Genomic DNA, 15,365 nt, shown 5'->3' with positions numbered 1-15,365 from the left:
TGTAACATCTGTCCCTTCAGATTTAGCAATTTTCATGAAATTTTTGAAAATTGCTGCTCTACTTTGAAGCCCTCTAATTTTTTCAAAAGCAAAAATATGTCCATTTTATGATGCCAACATAAAGTGGACATATTGGACATATTGTATTTGTGAATAAAAATAAAATGTATTGGGAATATCCATTTTCCTTACAAGTAGAGAGCTTCAAAGTTAGAAAAATGCTAAATTTTCAAAATTTTCATGAAATTTGGGGATTTTTCACCAAAAAAGGATGCAAGTAACGCCGAAAATTTACCACCAAAATAAAGTAGACTATGTCACGAAAAAACAATCTCAGAATCAGAATATTCAGTAAAAGGGTTTTTGCGTTATTAATTCGTAAAGCGACGGTGGTCAGAATTGCGAAAAAGGGCTCAGTCCTTAAGATGAAAAAGGGCTGCGTCATTAAGGGGTTAAGGGGTTAAAAAAAAGTAGTATCCGGAACTGTCTAGAGCAGGATATGTTTGCTATGGGTATTTGTTCATATTCTGCACAGTTCCTGACATGGACAGAGGTGGCAGCAGAGAGAACTGTGGTCAGACTGAAAAGAACTACACAACTTCCTCTAGAGCATACAGCAGCTGATAAATTCTGGAAGGGTTAAGATTTTTTTTATAGAAGTTGTTTACAAATCAGTATAACTTTTTGGCATTAGTTGATTTAAAAAAAAAATACATATATATATATATATATATATATATATATATATATATATATATATATACCCCTTAACGACCACGAGCGTATTTTTTCAGGAGCTGACTGTGCTTCATACCCAGCAGGTCCCGGTTGCTATCAGCTGGACATCGCCAATCCGGCTGATGTCCAGTATTAACCCTTTAGACGCCGTGATCAAAGTTGATTGCGGCATCTAAATTGGGAGAAAACAGTTGCCGATTAGCTCAATGGGCTGTTCGGGACCGCCGCGGTAAAATCCAAGGATTGCATGTAATAGTCTCCTATGGGGACTAAAAAAAAAGTGTAAAAAAAAAAAAAAAGTTAAAAATAAATTAATAAATGTGATTTAACCCCTTCAGTAATAAAAGTTTGAATCACCCCCCTTTTCCCATAAAAAATAAATAAATATGTAAACAAAAATAAAAAAAATAAACATATGTGGTATTGCCGCATGCGTAAATGTTTGAACTATAAAAATATAATGTTAATTAACCCCTTAAGGACCCGGGGTTTTCCGTTTTTCCACTTTCGTTTTTTCCTCCTTACCTTTAAAAAATCATAACTCTTTCAATTTGGCACCTAAAAATTCATATGATGGCTTATGTTTTGCGCCACCAATTCTGACATCAGTCATTTTACCCAAAAATCTACAGCAAAATCATTGTCAAAATAAAAAAAACAACACCATTTTGTAAATTTTGGGGCTTCCGTTCCTATGCAGTACATTTTTCGGTAACAATGACACCTTATCTTTATTCTGTAGGTCCATACGATTAACCCTACTTATATAGGTTTCATTTTGTCGTACTTCTGGAAAAAATCATAACTACATGCAGGAAAATGTATACATTTAATATACGGTATGAGGGCTAATTTTTTGCGCTGTGATCTGAAGTTTTAGATACCATTTTTGTTTTAGATACCATTTTTGTATTGATCAGACTTTTTGATGACTTTTTATTCATGATATAAAATTGACCAAAAATACGCTATTTTGGACTTTGGAATTTTTTTGTGCATATGCCATTGACCGTGCAGTTTAATAAATTATATATTTTTTATAATTCAGACATTTCCACATGCGGCGATACCACATATGTTTATTTTTATTTACACTTTTTTTTTTTTTAAATGGGAAAGGGGGGTGATTCAAACTTTTATTAGGGAAGGGGATAAATGATCTTTATTCACTTTCTTTTTTCACTTTTTTTTGCAATGTTATAGCTCCCATAGGGGGCTATAACACTGCACACACTGATCTTTTACATTGATCAATGGTTTCTCATAGGAAACCATTGATCAATGATTCTGCCACTTGACTGCTCATGCCTGGATTTAAGGCACTGAGCAGTCATTCAGTGATCAGACACCAGGAGGCAGGTAAGGGGACCCTCCTCATGTCCTACAGCTGTTCGGGATGCCGCAATTTCACCGCTGCGATCCCGAACAGCCCACTGAGCTAACCGAGGGTAGTTTAGTTTCACTTTAGATGCGGCGATCAACTTTGAATGCTGCGTCTAAAGGGTTAATAGCACACGGCAGCGGGATCAGTGCCGCGCTATTAGCCACGGGTCCTGGACGCTATTAGCCGTGGCCCCGCGTTATAGAATGGGAGCGGACTCTGGTCGTACAGGTACGCCCTTGGTCCTTAAGAGGTTAAACCGCATGGTCAATAGCGTACATGTAAAATTGCATATTTTTGGTCACTTTGTATACTCTAAAAAATGTCAGATCACAGCGCAAAAAATATACCTGTATATGGAAAAATAAAAAAGTTATATGGGTCAGAAGATGACAGTTTTATGGTGCATGTGGTTATAAAATAAAAATCGATATAAATTAGGTATCCTTGTAACCGTATGGACCTACAGAATAAAAATAGGGTGTAATTTTTATGAAAAGTGCACTGCATAGAATCAAAAGCACCCAAAAGTTACAAAATAGCATTTTTTTATTTTTATTTTTTATAAAATTTTGCCTCACAAATATTTTCTTTCTGGTTTTCCAACTTTTGTGGTGAAATTATCGATGTCATTACAAAGTACAATTGGTGGCACAAAAAATAAGCCCTCATATGAGTTGTAGGTGCAAAATTGAAAGTGTTATGATTTTTAGAAGGTCATGAGGAAAAAAGGAAAGTGCAAAAATGGAAAATCCCTGAATCATTAAGGGGTTAAAGTCTTTCTGTGGTTTTACATTTATGAATCATATCTACAGGTTCTCTATGTAACTCCTTAAGGACGTAGAGCGTACCTGTACGCCCTATGCCCAGTCCCGATGTTTAAAACGGGGTCACACCATGACCCCGCATCACACTTGGTCGGTTCCGGCGGCTAATGATAGCCGGGACCCTGGGCTAATAGTGTGCGGCACGGATTGTTGTTGATCAAAGTTGATCGCCGCGTCTAAAATGAAAGTAAACGCTTCCCGGCAGCTCAGGAGGGCTGATTGGGACTATCGCGATAAAATCGCTATGTCCCGATCAGCTAGGATGTGAGCGGAGGTCCCCTTACCTTACTCCGTCGCATCCGATCGGCGTTTGATTGCTCCAAGCCTGAGTTACAGGCTTGAGCAATCGAGCCCCTAGAACGCTGATCCATGCAAAGCTATGGCTTTGCTGGGATCAGTGTAAAAGATCAGTGTGTGCAATGTTATAGGTCCCTATGGGAGCTATAACACTACAAAAAAAAGTGAAAAAAAAAGTTTACAAAGATCATTGTTAATTAAACTGTACGGTAAATGGCGTACACGTAAAAAAGTTCCAAAGTCGAACATAGCATATTTTTGGTCACTTTTTATATCATGAAAAAATGAATAAAAAATTATCAAAAAGTCTGATCAATACAAAAATGGTACGAAGTACGATAAAATCAAACCTATATAAGTAGGGTATCATTTTAACCATATGGACCTACAGAAAAAGATAAGGTGTCACTTTTACCAAAAATGCACTGCGTAGAAACGGAAGCCCCCAAAAGTTACAAAATGAAATTTTTTTCCTCAATTTTGTCGCACAATGATTTTTTTTCCGTTTCGCCGTGGATTTTTGGGTAAAATGACTAATGTCACTGCAAATTAGAGTTGGTGGCGCAAAAAATAAGCCATCATATGGATTTTTAGGTGAAAGTGTTTTGATTTTTAGAAGGTGATGAGGAGAAAGGGAAAATGCAAAAACGGAAAAACCCTTCATCCTTAAGGGGTTAATGGATAGATGGATTAGGGCTTATTTATGAGACTTTCTTCCAGTTGTGACCTAAAGGCCGGTTACACTATACTCCTGTACTGGCCCATATATGTACTTGGTGCATTCATTCATTTCAAGAGGAAACAGTCCTATTATTCTCTTTTTACAATAATATTTCCTTACCTGTAATGATCAGCTCTGTCCCATATCCTCTTTCTATTACTCCTTTACGGGTGATCACACGACAACAATAATGGCGATATTCATTACCCTGTACCCTGTGTATACGCAGAGAGATGTCTAGAGGGGGGTTCACCAGTGAATATGGATATACAGCTCCTGGGTGTGTGGAGTCCCAGTTGTAAATTGTTGTATCTTTCTCGTTATCAGCACATAGTTCATGATCTCCTCTATACCATGTGACTTGTGTGGCTTCCCCCAGGGTCTCCTGTGAGTAGTTACAGGGAATGACCATCTCTTCTCCTGGGACGGCCATCAACTCCTCCACCTGATATAACTTGTCCCCATCTACAAATGAAAGGCATTGAACACATAGTTAATAAAATATAACATTACAGTAATGGTGTGTAATATGTATTCGTGTTTTAGGAATAATTTGTATATGTGGTATCCTGCAGTGGAGTCACCTTTTGCTACTCTGAACACTGTTCGGGTGGCTGTATCCTCAGTAAGTCTCCAGCTCTGTCTCTGGTCTGTCTCTGTTAGGTTTATTCCTGTGTATATAGCTTTATGCGTCTCTAAATATTGTCTGCATGCACTGAGCCTAAATGTAGTGTAGAGGGTTAATATTTCCTAATCAAAAGTCTATTCTGTGAGTAAAGTTCTGGTAATGTATCACATGTCCAACCCTTCAGTCAGTGAGGGCTAAGGGCTATCCTGTCTCCACCCTTAGTCTCAGGGAGAGGGGAAGGATGCAAAAGCACATGATCAGTCTAGTTCTGCCCGAGCCAGAGAATCCCATCCTGCAGTTCTCATATATTCAGTGGGAGTTTGTCCAAATTTACAACAGCACAAGGCAACAAAGCAGCAATCCTGTCTAGAGTGTGCCGAAACATTGGAAATACCATCACAAGCGGTAGCATAAAAGGCAAAGGTAGAACCAACAGATTGTTTCGTAAATTAAGGACAAAGGTACGGATATGTTTTGGGTCAGCCTTGTAAAGTGACGGACTAATGTCTGGGGATCGCCTTCTGGATGCCCTCAATGATAGTGGTGTCTCAGAGCAACCCAATGAAATGTATGTGAGGGAGGGGATTTTTGCATATTGTGCCACGACACAAACCCCTGTGTTGACCCCTGAAGGGTGCACACAATTAGTGGACAATAGCTAGAGCAGAAGTACAGTATACCTCCAATCTCAGATCTTCAGTCACAAGTCAAGTATCATCCTGAAAGCACAGTGGGGAACAAGCCAGGTCAGGAATTTTATACACCTCTGAGTCTTATACGAACCACAAAAGGATAGAGAACCAGTCTACATCTTAGGAGGACTACAAATCACATAGTAACCAAGAGAGACATTTATGAATATTTTACTAGTATATGTGCTATTATAGATGTGAAAAGTCACCTAAGAATACACCTTCCTGCACCAAATTCACCAAAAATCACATGCCTTTTCATGATTTTGGTGCACGGGAACATCGTGCGGCACTGGAAATAAACTAAGCAGCCAAGCGTCCAGCAATAGAAACAGGCTGGGTGTCAGTCTCTCTGAATCATCCTCCCTGGGTGTCAGTCTCTCTGAATCATCCTCCCCCTGCGGCCTGTTATCCTAAATTATCCTGTGGGCACAATTAAGGGTGGGGGGGGGGAATCAGAGGACCAACACCTCGTCAGTTAATCAGAGGGATGTGTTCCACCTGTCCCCCACGGTACTGACATCCATTCTCCTCATTTTGACTGCTTTCCAGGGCTGAAGTGCCATGGTGTGAGCTTGTGTGTAAATCATGGCGCTGCGACTTTTTGGAGACTTTCAGTGAAAAGTCGCACATAATGAATCAGTGCCCACTGCATAAAACTAGTCTAAAGCACTGCAGATGGTGGTTCACTTTCAAATATGATCAAAAGCAAAAGTCTTACAAAAGTCGCATTGGAAGTGACTGAGACTTTTGGTGAGACAATTTTAGACTGAAAAAAAAGTTTCTAAACAGCTTGATGTCTCAAATTTCTAAATCACTCCAGGACTCTGACAGTGTCAATTACCAGAAGTTGTTTTCTATAAATCCTTGCTTTTGAGGTATTTATTTCCTGGGGTCCTTATATGTATAGCTGCTTCATTTAATAATTAGTAGAAAAAATTATCACAGTACAGAGTTGCACCACTCCTGCCACATGACAACTTCAACCCTCATCATCCATCATCATCAACTACACAACCCTATTTCTGGAATCACAAACGTGACAACTTTGCCAGATAGGTATCCACCACATCAATATCTCATGTAAATTGTAAAATTTGAATGTAATAAGGAGATGAAGAAAAATAAAATACAATATAGAAAAGGAGCATATAAAGCACACGTTGCATGCCACAAGGCTTTGCGGTTTTCTCAATGCCTTAAAACAATTAATAATGAATAAACAAACTATAGATTTCTCATTCTCACTTCTCATTTATGAAGGTGGGTCTAAAAAGTACTGATCAAACCCTATGCACATTGTTCCTGCCACCATCTTGGAGAAATAAACTAAGCACAGAACAACTCACTATTAAACTACAGAGTCCAGCTATAGAAAGATTTCACACTATGACACAAAGCAAAGCATTGTGGAGTGGACTGAACTGCAGTGCTGTGTCCAGTGATTCTGCACTACAGGTCCTATCAGTGTGACTGCTCTAGTAAGAACAGCCATAAAAAGATTCCAAATTACAAAGTAAAGCATTGTAGCATTTCAATTGTGTGGTGGGATGAGCTCCACTGTTTTTGTAAAACCCTTTTCTGGGTTTCACAAAAACAGTGCATTTCTTGCTGTGACTTGACTGGTTTCTCCGCCACTTGGTTAGTTGGTGACAAATAACCCCAAAAATCATAAAATCACCTCAAAATCTTTTTCAATAATATCTTATTGAAAAAGATTTTGAGGTGATTTTTATTATATATATATATATATATATATATATATATATATATATATATATATCTGGTAAAGGAATGATTAGAATAGGAGAGGGTAGAGAAAAAGAGTACCCCTGCATTGTCCTCTGCCAATAAGAATGTTGGTGGTGGGACCAGCACCAGTACAAGTAACAGCAGCAGCCAAGTGCCTGGTGGTAGTAGTAGCAGCTGCATCAGCAAGCAAAAGTGTCTTCCATGTTTTCCAGGAGTTGTGTGGTTTCGGAAGATAATGGGGCCCTTGTGGACTGGTTGGCTCATTCTTGGTCATCTCAGGAAGAGGAAGACTCTAAAGATATGACAGTGAGCCAAGTATCAGTGGATTCTTCATCATCTATAGGAACTTGGAGCAGTGCAAATGGCCTTCCGAGACAATCTGTTCCATCATCTGTGTTTTTGCTTCCCCCCTAGTGCTAAGCAGAAGGATAGCATTAGCCATGAGGAGGAGTTGTGTGAGGACAGTCAGCCTTTGGAGTGTGTTGCAGAGGTGGTAGAGGTGGAAGCAGTGGGCGAGCACTAATAGGCCTGGTAGTGGTAGGCATGGTGGTGATATTGTAAGCCATAATGGGGGAGCATGAAGCCAATGATCAGACATCAGAAGGTCATACTGAGAGGCGTGGCTGGGACGGTGAGGAGGAGTTTGATGATGATGATGATGATGATGTAGTTTTGGACAGGAAGTGGGAACCAGTCGAGGAGGAGGTGGCATACTAAGAGCAGGATGGAATAGGATTTTCAGCGACAAAGAGTGGAGCTGAGGTAGGACCAGAACATCAGTCAAATATACCAGACTCACTACAGCTATCACTAGTCCACCAATGACTGCTCTTCAATGGATACAGCTACCACTAGTCCACCAATTCCTGCTGTACAGTGGCTACTACAGCTAACACCAGACCACCACTGCCTGCTGGGTACAGGTATCACTGGTCCACCATTGCCTGCTGTCCACTGGATACAGCTATCACTAGTCCACCAATGCCTGCTGTATCCTGGCTACAGCTACCATTAGTCCACCACTGTTTGCTGTCTGCTGGCTACAGCTACCACTAGTCCACCACAGCCTGTTGTCCGCTGGCTACTACAACTACCACCAGTCCACCACCCTTAGCATACACATACACAATCCATAATCCAAAAATAAAAGGAGAATATTTCTGAACGTTTGGAAAAATCCATTGCGTCTCCACTTGCCAGACACAAAACCTGTTGCAACTCCCAAAAAGGAAGAATTTTGATAGCTTTTGAAAGTTAAAAAGTAAAATAAATATCAATATAAATATATATATATATATATATATATATATATATATATATATATATTTCTTCACTGTTTACTGTTTCTTCAATATTTTGAGACACCGAAACAAATCCTTTTGCTACTCCCAAAAAGGAGAATTGGGACACTTGAAAAAAGCCATTGCATCTTCTGATACCTCTGTGTGCATTTTAACACCATCAAGAATCTTCCAATAAATAGGGATACTTTATGGAGCTTTGTTTTAGTGTTTAAAAGCATACACAATTTATTTTCCATCTTTTAACCCCTTAAGGACCTAGCCAATTTTCAGTGTAGGACCCGGCCATTTTTTGCACGTGACCACTGTCACTTTAAGCATTAATAACTCTGGGATGCTTTTTACCTTCCATTCTGATTCCGAGATTGTTTTTTGTGACATATTCTACTTTATGTTAGTGGTAACATTTTTGTCGATACTTGCATCATTTCTTGGTGAAAAATTCCAAAATTTGAAAAAATTTGAAAATTTTAACTTTGAAGCTCTCTGCTTATAAGGAAAATTAATATTCAAAACATTTTTATATTTACATTTTGATTCACATATAAAATATGTCTACTTTATGTTTGCATCATAAAGTTAACATGTTTTTACTTTTGGAAGACATCAGAGGGCTTCAAAGTATAGCAGATATTTTCTAATTTTTCACAACATTTTCAAAATCAAACTTTTTCAAGGACCAGTTAAGGTTTGAAGTGGATTTGAAGGGGCTTCTTATTAGAAATACCCCATAAATTACCCCATTATAAAAACCTCAACTCTCAAAGTATTCAAAATGACATTCAAAGGGTTTGTTCACCCTTTAGGTGTTTTATAGGAATAGCAGCAAATTGAAGGAGAAAATTCAAAATCTTAATTTTTTACACTTACATGTTCTTGTAGACCCAGTTATTGAATTTTTACAAGGGGTAAAAGGAGAGAAACCTTCCTAAAATGTGTAACCAAGGAATTACCTCATATGTGTATTTCAAGTGCTCTGTGGGTGCACTAGAGGGCTCAGAAAGGAAGGAGCGAGTTTTTTTTTTGAGAGTGAGGTTTTCTGAAATGGTTTTTGGGGTCATGTCACATTTAAGAAGCCCCTATGGTGCCAGAACAGCAAAAAAAAACACATGGCATATTATTTTGGAAACTACACCTCTTAAGGCACGTAACAAGGGGTGCAGTGAGCCTTAACACCCCACAGGTGTTTGACGACTTTTCGTTTGCGTTGGATGTGAAAATGATTTTTTTTTCACTAAAATGCTAGTTTCCCCCCAAATTTTACATTTTTACAAGGTGTAATAGGAAAAAGTGCCCCCCAAAATTTGTAACCCCATCTCTTCTGAATATGTAAATATACCATGTATGGACGTCAAGTGTATTGCGGGTGATCTACAATGCTCAGAAGAGAAGGAGTAACATTTGGCTTTTGGAAAGCAAATTTTGCAGAAATGTTTTTTTTTTTTTTTTTGGGGGGGGGGGGGGGGCATGTCCCATTAAGGAAGCTCCTATAGTGCCAGGACAGCAAAAAACTTTGGATGTGTCAATTTTATTAATTTTTTCACTAAAATGCAGTTTTTTCCTCAAATTTTACATTTTTACAAGAGGTAATAGGAGAAATGCCCAAAATATGTAACCCCATCTTTTCTGAGTTAGGAAATACCCCATGTGTGAACGTCAAGTGCACTGCGGGCACACTACAATGTTCAGAAGAGAAGGCGTCACATTTGGCTTTTGGAAAGAAACATTTAGCTGAAATGGTTTTTGGGGGGCATGTCCCATTTAGGAAGCACCTATGGTGCCAGGACAGAAAAAAAACCCACATGGCATACTATTTTGGAAACTACACCCCTCAAGTAACGTAACAAGGGGTACAGTGAGCCTTAACACCCCACAGGTGTTTGACGACTTTTTGTTAAATTTGGATGTGTAAATGATTTTATTTTCACTAAAATGTTGGTTTCCCCCAAATTTTAAATTTTTACAAGGGATAAGAGGACAAAATGCCCCCCAAAATTTGTAACCCCACCTCTGCTGAGTATGGAAATACCCCATGTGTGGACATTGTGCACTGCGGGCGCACTACAATGCTCAGAAGAAAAGGTGTCCCATTTGCAAATTTTGCTGAAATGGGGGGGGGGGGGGGGCATATCACATTTTGGAAGCCCCTATGGTGCCAGAACATAAAAAAAATACCACATGGCATACTATTTTGGAAACTACACCCCTCAGCAAACGTAACAAGGAGTACAGTGAGCCTTAACACCACACAAGTGTTTGATAAATGTTCATTAAGTGGGATGTGAAAAGGAAAAATTTCATTTTTTTACACTAAAATTCTGGGGTTACCCCAAATTTTTCATTTTCACAAGTGGTAACAGGAGAAAATGTCACTGTAAATTTGTAAATACATTTCTTTGGAGTAAGGACATACCTCATAACTGGACGTTAGCAGCTCTGCGGGTGCACACCGGTCTCGGAGGAGCAGGAGCGCAGTCAGGGGCCTTGAGCTTTTACATAGCTGCCTATGGAGCCAGAACAGAGGGACCCCCCTCAAGGAGTGTTACATGGGGTAATTACTAAAAGTTACATGGGACAATTACTAAAATGGGGTACACTAAGTAACTAAAGTGGGGTAAAGTGGGACATAAAATCATAAAAAAGGTTATGTTCCCAGAATGATGACCCAGAGCATAGCCAGAACGAAAAAAAATATGCCCACCCCAAACCCTATGCTCTTAATCATCATTCTGGGAATGTGATGTGTGTGGCCGTCCCTAACCTGTTGCCTCAAACGCGCACCCCGCTCAGGTGGAGAGAGAGTACTGTGCATTTGAGGCAACATAAAAAAAAGTCCCCGGTGATAGTGACTCTGTGACCCATGACCCATTTTTGGGTAAAATACCCCCAGAGGTCTTATCAGGGTTTTTTTTTTTTCTAAAAGAGTTTTTGGGCAATTTAGTGGTTTTATGGAGTTAAAATTTGGAATGTACTCTGGACTTGGTACATTGGGGTCAAATTATGAAAAATTTAAATTAAAAATCTTGTAACACACTCTGCATCTTTTTTAGGTTCGTCCCTTCTTTCCAGTGTGGGGGACTTCACCTGGAAAGTGTTGGCCTGGGACGATCCTGGCACCTATAACTTCAGCATCTTGGGAAGTCTGGCCTGCTCTTTCCTGGTCACCAAAGATCAGAACCTTTAGGACTTCTTCTTGGAACTGAAGGTATGTTCCTGTGTTGCCAGCGTGCTGGGACAGTACAAAAGAGTTGTACATGGCAGCCTGTACCATGTAGACCACAACTTTTTTGTACCATACCCGTTTTTTGCGCATGGCCATTTATGGCTTGAGGACTTGATCAGAGAGATCAACTCTCCCCACATACCGATTGTAGTCCAGAATACAATTGGGCTTGAGGACCAGTGTTGTAGTACCTCGGACAGGGACAGGGGAGCTGCCGTTACCATGAATTGTGGTCAGCATAAATACATCCCTCTTATCCTTATACCTGACCAGGTTTTCATGGGTAAGGGCACAGGACTCACCCTTGGGCATAGGTGTCTGGATCAAATTTAGAGGGAGGCCTCTCTGGTTTTTCCGCACAGTCCCACAAGCAGACGTGGATCTGGCGGCAAGGGATGTGAACAGAGGAATACTGGTATAAAAGTTGTCCACATACACGTGGTAACCCTTATCCAGCAATGGGTGCACAAAGTCCCAAACAATTTTCCCGCTAACACCCAGAGTGGGGGAACATTCTAGGGGTTCAATACGGGAATCTCATCCCTCATATACTCTAAACTTGTAAGTGTACCCAGAGGTACTCTCACAAAGTTTGTAGAGCTTCACGCCATACCGCGCCTGCTTTGAGGGAATATACTGGCGGAAGATGAGTCTCCCCTTAAAACTGATAAGAGACTCATCTACCGAGAGCTCCCTGAGCGGTACGTAGGCCTCCAAAAATTTGGCCCCAAAGTGATCAATGACCGGCCTCCCTTTGTAAAGCTGGTCGTAGGCGGGATCACTTCGGGGTGGACATGCCGCATTATCTGCATAATTCAGGCATTTCCGAATGGCCTCGAACCGCTTCCGTGTCATGACCATACTGTAACGAGGGGTCTTGTATAGGATGTCCCTGCTCCAGTACTGTCATACACTGTGTATGTGGTGTGTGTGGGGGGTAGGGGAGTATGCAGTGTTGTGTGCACACTGTTATATGGGAGGAAAAAAAGCTGCGGCCAAAATAAAAAAAATGGGGGGGGGGGTTGGGCAAACCAAATGCAGCGCCCTAAACCCCTAATAGGGCCGCTTTTTTTTTTTTTTTACATTCCTACCTGTCTGTTTAGTGTATTCTTTCCCTGCTCTAACAAGGGGTCTTCTTGGCTCCTTCTTGCAGCTCTGCCCGCTTACTGAACTCAGTCAGCAGAGCAGCAAGAAGAGGTCATTAACCCCGTCTGGCCAATAGCAGCGATCCTGGGGGGGGGATGACGAAATCGCCACCTACCTCACCGGAATCGCCGCAATCCTCCGACATGGGGGGGGGGGGTCTGATGACCCCCCTGGGCATTTGCGCGGGGTGCCTGCTGATCGATATCAGCAGTCACCCCGGTCCGGTCCCCACCTGTCACACGGCGGGGACTGAAATTCCCACGGGCATACAGGTACGTCCTGGGTCCTTAAGTACCAGGGTGGGTCCTTAACAGGTTAAAGTGGAAAACTTTTTTTTTTCTTTTATCAACTGGATCCAGAAAGTTAAACAGATTTGTAAATTACTTCTATAAAAAAATCTCAAGGTCTGTCGAGAGCACTGTCGTCGTGACAGAAGAGAAATCCAAAAAGAAAAGCATTTCCTCGGTAGTATACAGCCCCTAAAAAGTACTGGAAGGATTAAGACTTTTTAATAGAAGTAATTTACAAATCTGTTTAACTATCTGGCACCAGTTGATAAAAAAATAAAAATAAAAGTATTTCACCGGAGTACTGCTTTAAGGACATTTTCATTTTTTTCTCCTCACCTTCTAAAAATCCTAACTCTTTTATATTTCCATTGGCAGACCCATATGAAGGCTTTTTTTGTGTGCAACCAATTGTACTTTGTAATGACATCACTCATTTTATCATAAAATGTACAGCGAAACAAAAAAAAAATATTATTTGTGTGGGGAAATTGAAAATAAAATAAAATGTTGCTTATTTTGGAAGGGTACATTTTCATGCTGTACACTTTACTTAAAAAATATATGTTTTCTTCATTCTGTGAGTTTATACAATTAAAATAATAAACATGTGTAGATGCTTTTCTATCATTGTGCTACTTAAAAAAAAAAACTTACTTTTATTCAATATATAAGTATGTTTAAGATTGCCCCATTTTGACCACCTACAAGATTCTCATCTTTCCGTATACAGGGATTTATGAGGGCTTATTTTTTGTGCCGTGATCTGTAGTTTTTATCGGTAACTTTTCTTTTGCTTATACGTGACTTTGATTGTTTTACATTGTTATACATGATTGGAATACATTTTTTTTGTAAAGTAATGTGACAGAAAAAAGCAGCAATATCAAACATGTTTATAAATTTTTTTACGCTTTTTAAGATAAAAAGGGAAAAAGGGACAATTTAAATTTTAATTGGGGGAGGGTTTTTTCAAATTTTTATAAACTTTTTAAAACTATTTTTCTTACACTTTTTACGTCCCAATAGTGGACTATTTATAGCAATGCATAGGTATAGCATTGATCAGTAGGCAGACCAGAAAAGGCAGACCAGAGAAGAAGACCCGGGGAGAGCATTGGAGGCAAATGAACGGGACCTTCATCTGCCATCTTGAATGATAATATCCCAGCGGCAGTGCTTCGGGTGATCTGATCATCCATTACAAGTTCCCCATTGCCGCAGATGCTGTGATCTCTATTAGGCTAATGGCACGATCGCTGATGTCTTCCATTACCGGCTGGTCCCTGGCCACTGATAGCAGCCTGGACCTGTCATGCATGATGCGAGCACCACTCCATTGCTCATGTCATGCACAGGACATAAGAGTACATCCTGGTTCATTAAGTCCCAGTGCATCAGGATGTACATCTATGTTCAATGTCGTTAAGGGATTAAACAAGCTGTTATTTACCATGGGTTTACGCATGTCGCCGTAACTGAGCCCTAAAACCACTTTAACCCCTTCCCGACCTATGACATACCTGTACGTCATGGGTGGCAAGGTGTTCCCGACCCATGACATACAGGTACGTCATGAACATTACTGCCGCTACTCGCGGCATCCCGCAGCGCCCGGAAAGATGGTGGCTATCACTGATAGCCAGCCATCTTACCGTGCGACCACGGGGGGGGTTCATCCCCCACCACCCCCAGCGATCGCTGCTATCAGCTGGTCAAATCTGACTAGCTGATAGCAGCGTTTCGCTATGAAAATACTTAGCAGCGCGGTGTGTGAGTTCCGATCACGGGGATCGGGACACACACCGCTCTGCTAAGTGTCCCTGACCCATTCCCTGGCGTCACTTACCCGTCCGTGCGGTGTCCCGAGCGGTCGCGGCGGTCCCGGCGTCCTCCATGCGGTCCCGGCTGCGCTGCGTCCCGGAGGTGAGTTTGCAGCAGCAGTGCGGCATCTTCATTGGCAGCAGTAAGATCGCCGTAAAGCGATCTCACTGCTGCCTCTGAGAGTTTCAAAACTGCAACTCCCAGCATGCCCAGACAGCCTTTGGCTTTCTGGGCATGCTGGGAGTTGTAGTTTTGCAATATCTGGAGGCCCACAGTTTGGAGACCACTGTATAATGGTCTCCAATCTGTGCTCTTCCAGATGTTTCAAAACTACAAATCTCAGCATGCTCAGTCTGTCCAGGCATGCTGGGAGTTGTAGTTCTCTAACATCAGGAAGAGCACAGATTATACAGTGGTCTCCAAACTGTGGACCTCCAGATGTTGCAAAACTACAACTCCCAGCATGCCCAGACTGCCCAAGCATGCTGGAAGTTGTAGTTCGGCAACATCTGATCCTTCAGATATTGCCGAACTACAACTTCCAGCAT

At 40.9% G+C, this 15,365-nt stretch overlaps 1 protein-coding gene across 1 annotated transcript in view; it reads right to left on the bottom strand.

Annotated features, from left to right (window-relative positions):
• Window positions 1-15,365, bottom strand: part of LOC130367587 (uncharacterized) — a 95,181-nt gene that overhangs the window by 33,976 nt on the left and 45,840 nt on the right. Inside the window, exon 4 of the mRNA XM_056570097.1 lies at window positions 4,085-4,429. Within this exon, the coding sequence (XP_056426072.1) occupies window positions 4,085-4,429 (345 nt within the window). The remainder of the gene's footprint in view (window positions 1-4,084; window positions 4,430-15,365) is intronic.

Source organism: Hyla sarda, chromosome 4 (genome assembly GCF_029499605.1).
Source record: "Hyla sarda isolate aHylSar1 chromosome 4, aHylSar1.hap1, whole genome shotgun sequence".
NCBI classification, from domain to species: Eukaryota; Metazoa; Chordata; class Amphibia; order Anura; family Hylidae; genus Hyla; species Hyla sarda.
Note: the sequence above shows the minus strand (reverse complement) of the source record. Positions and strands in the feature narration are given on the sequence as shown.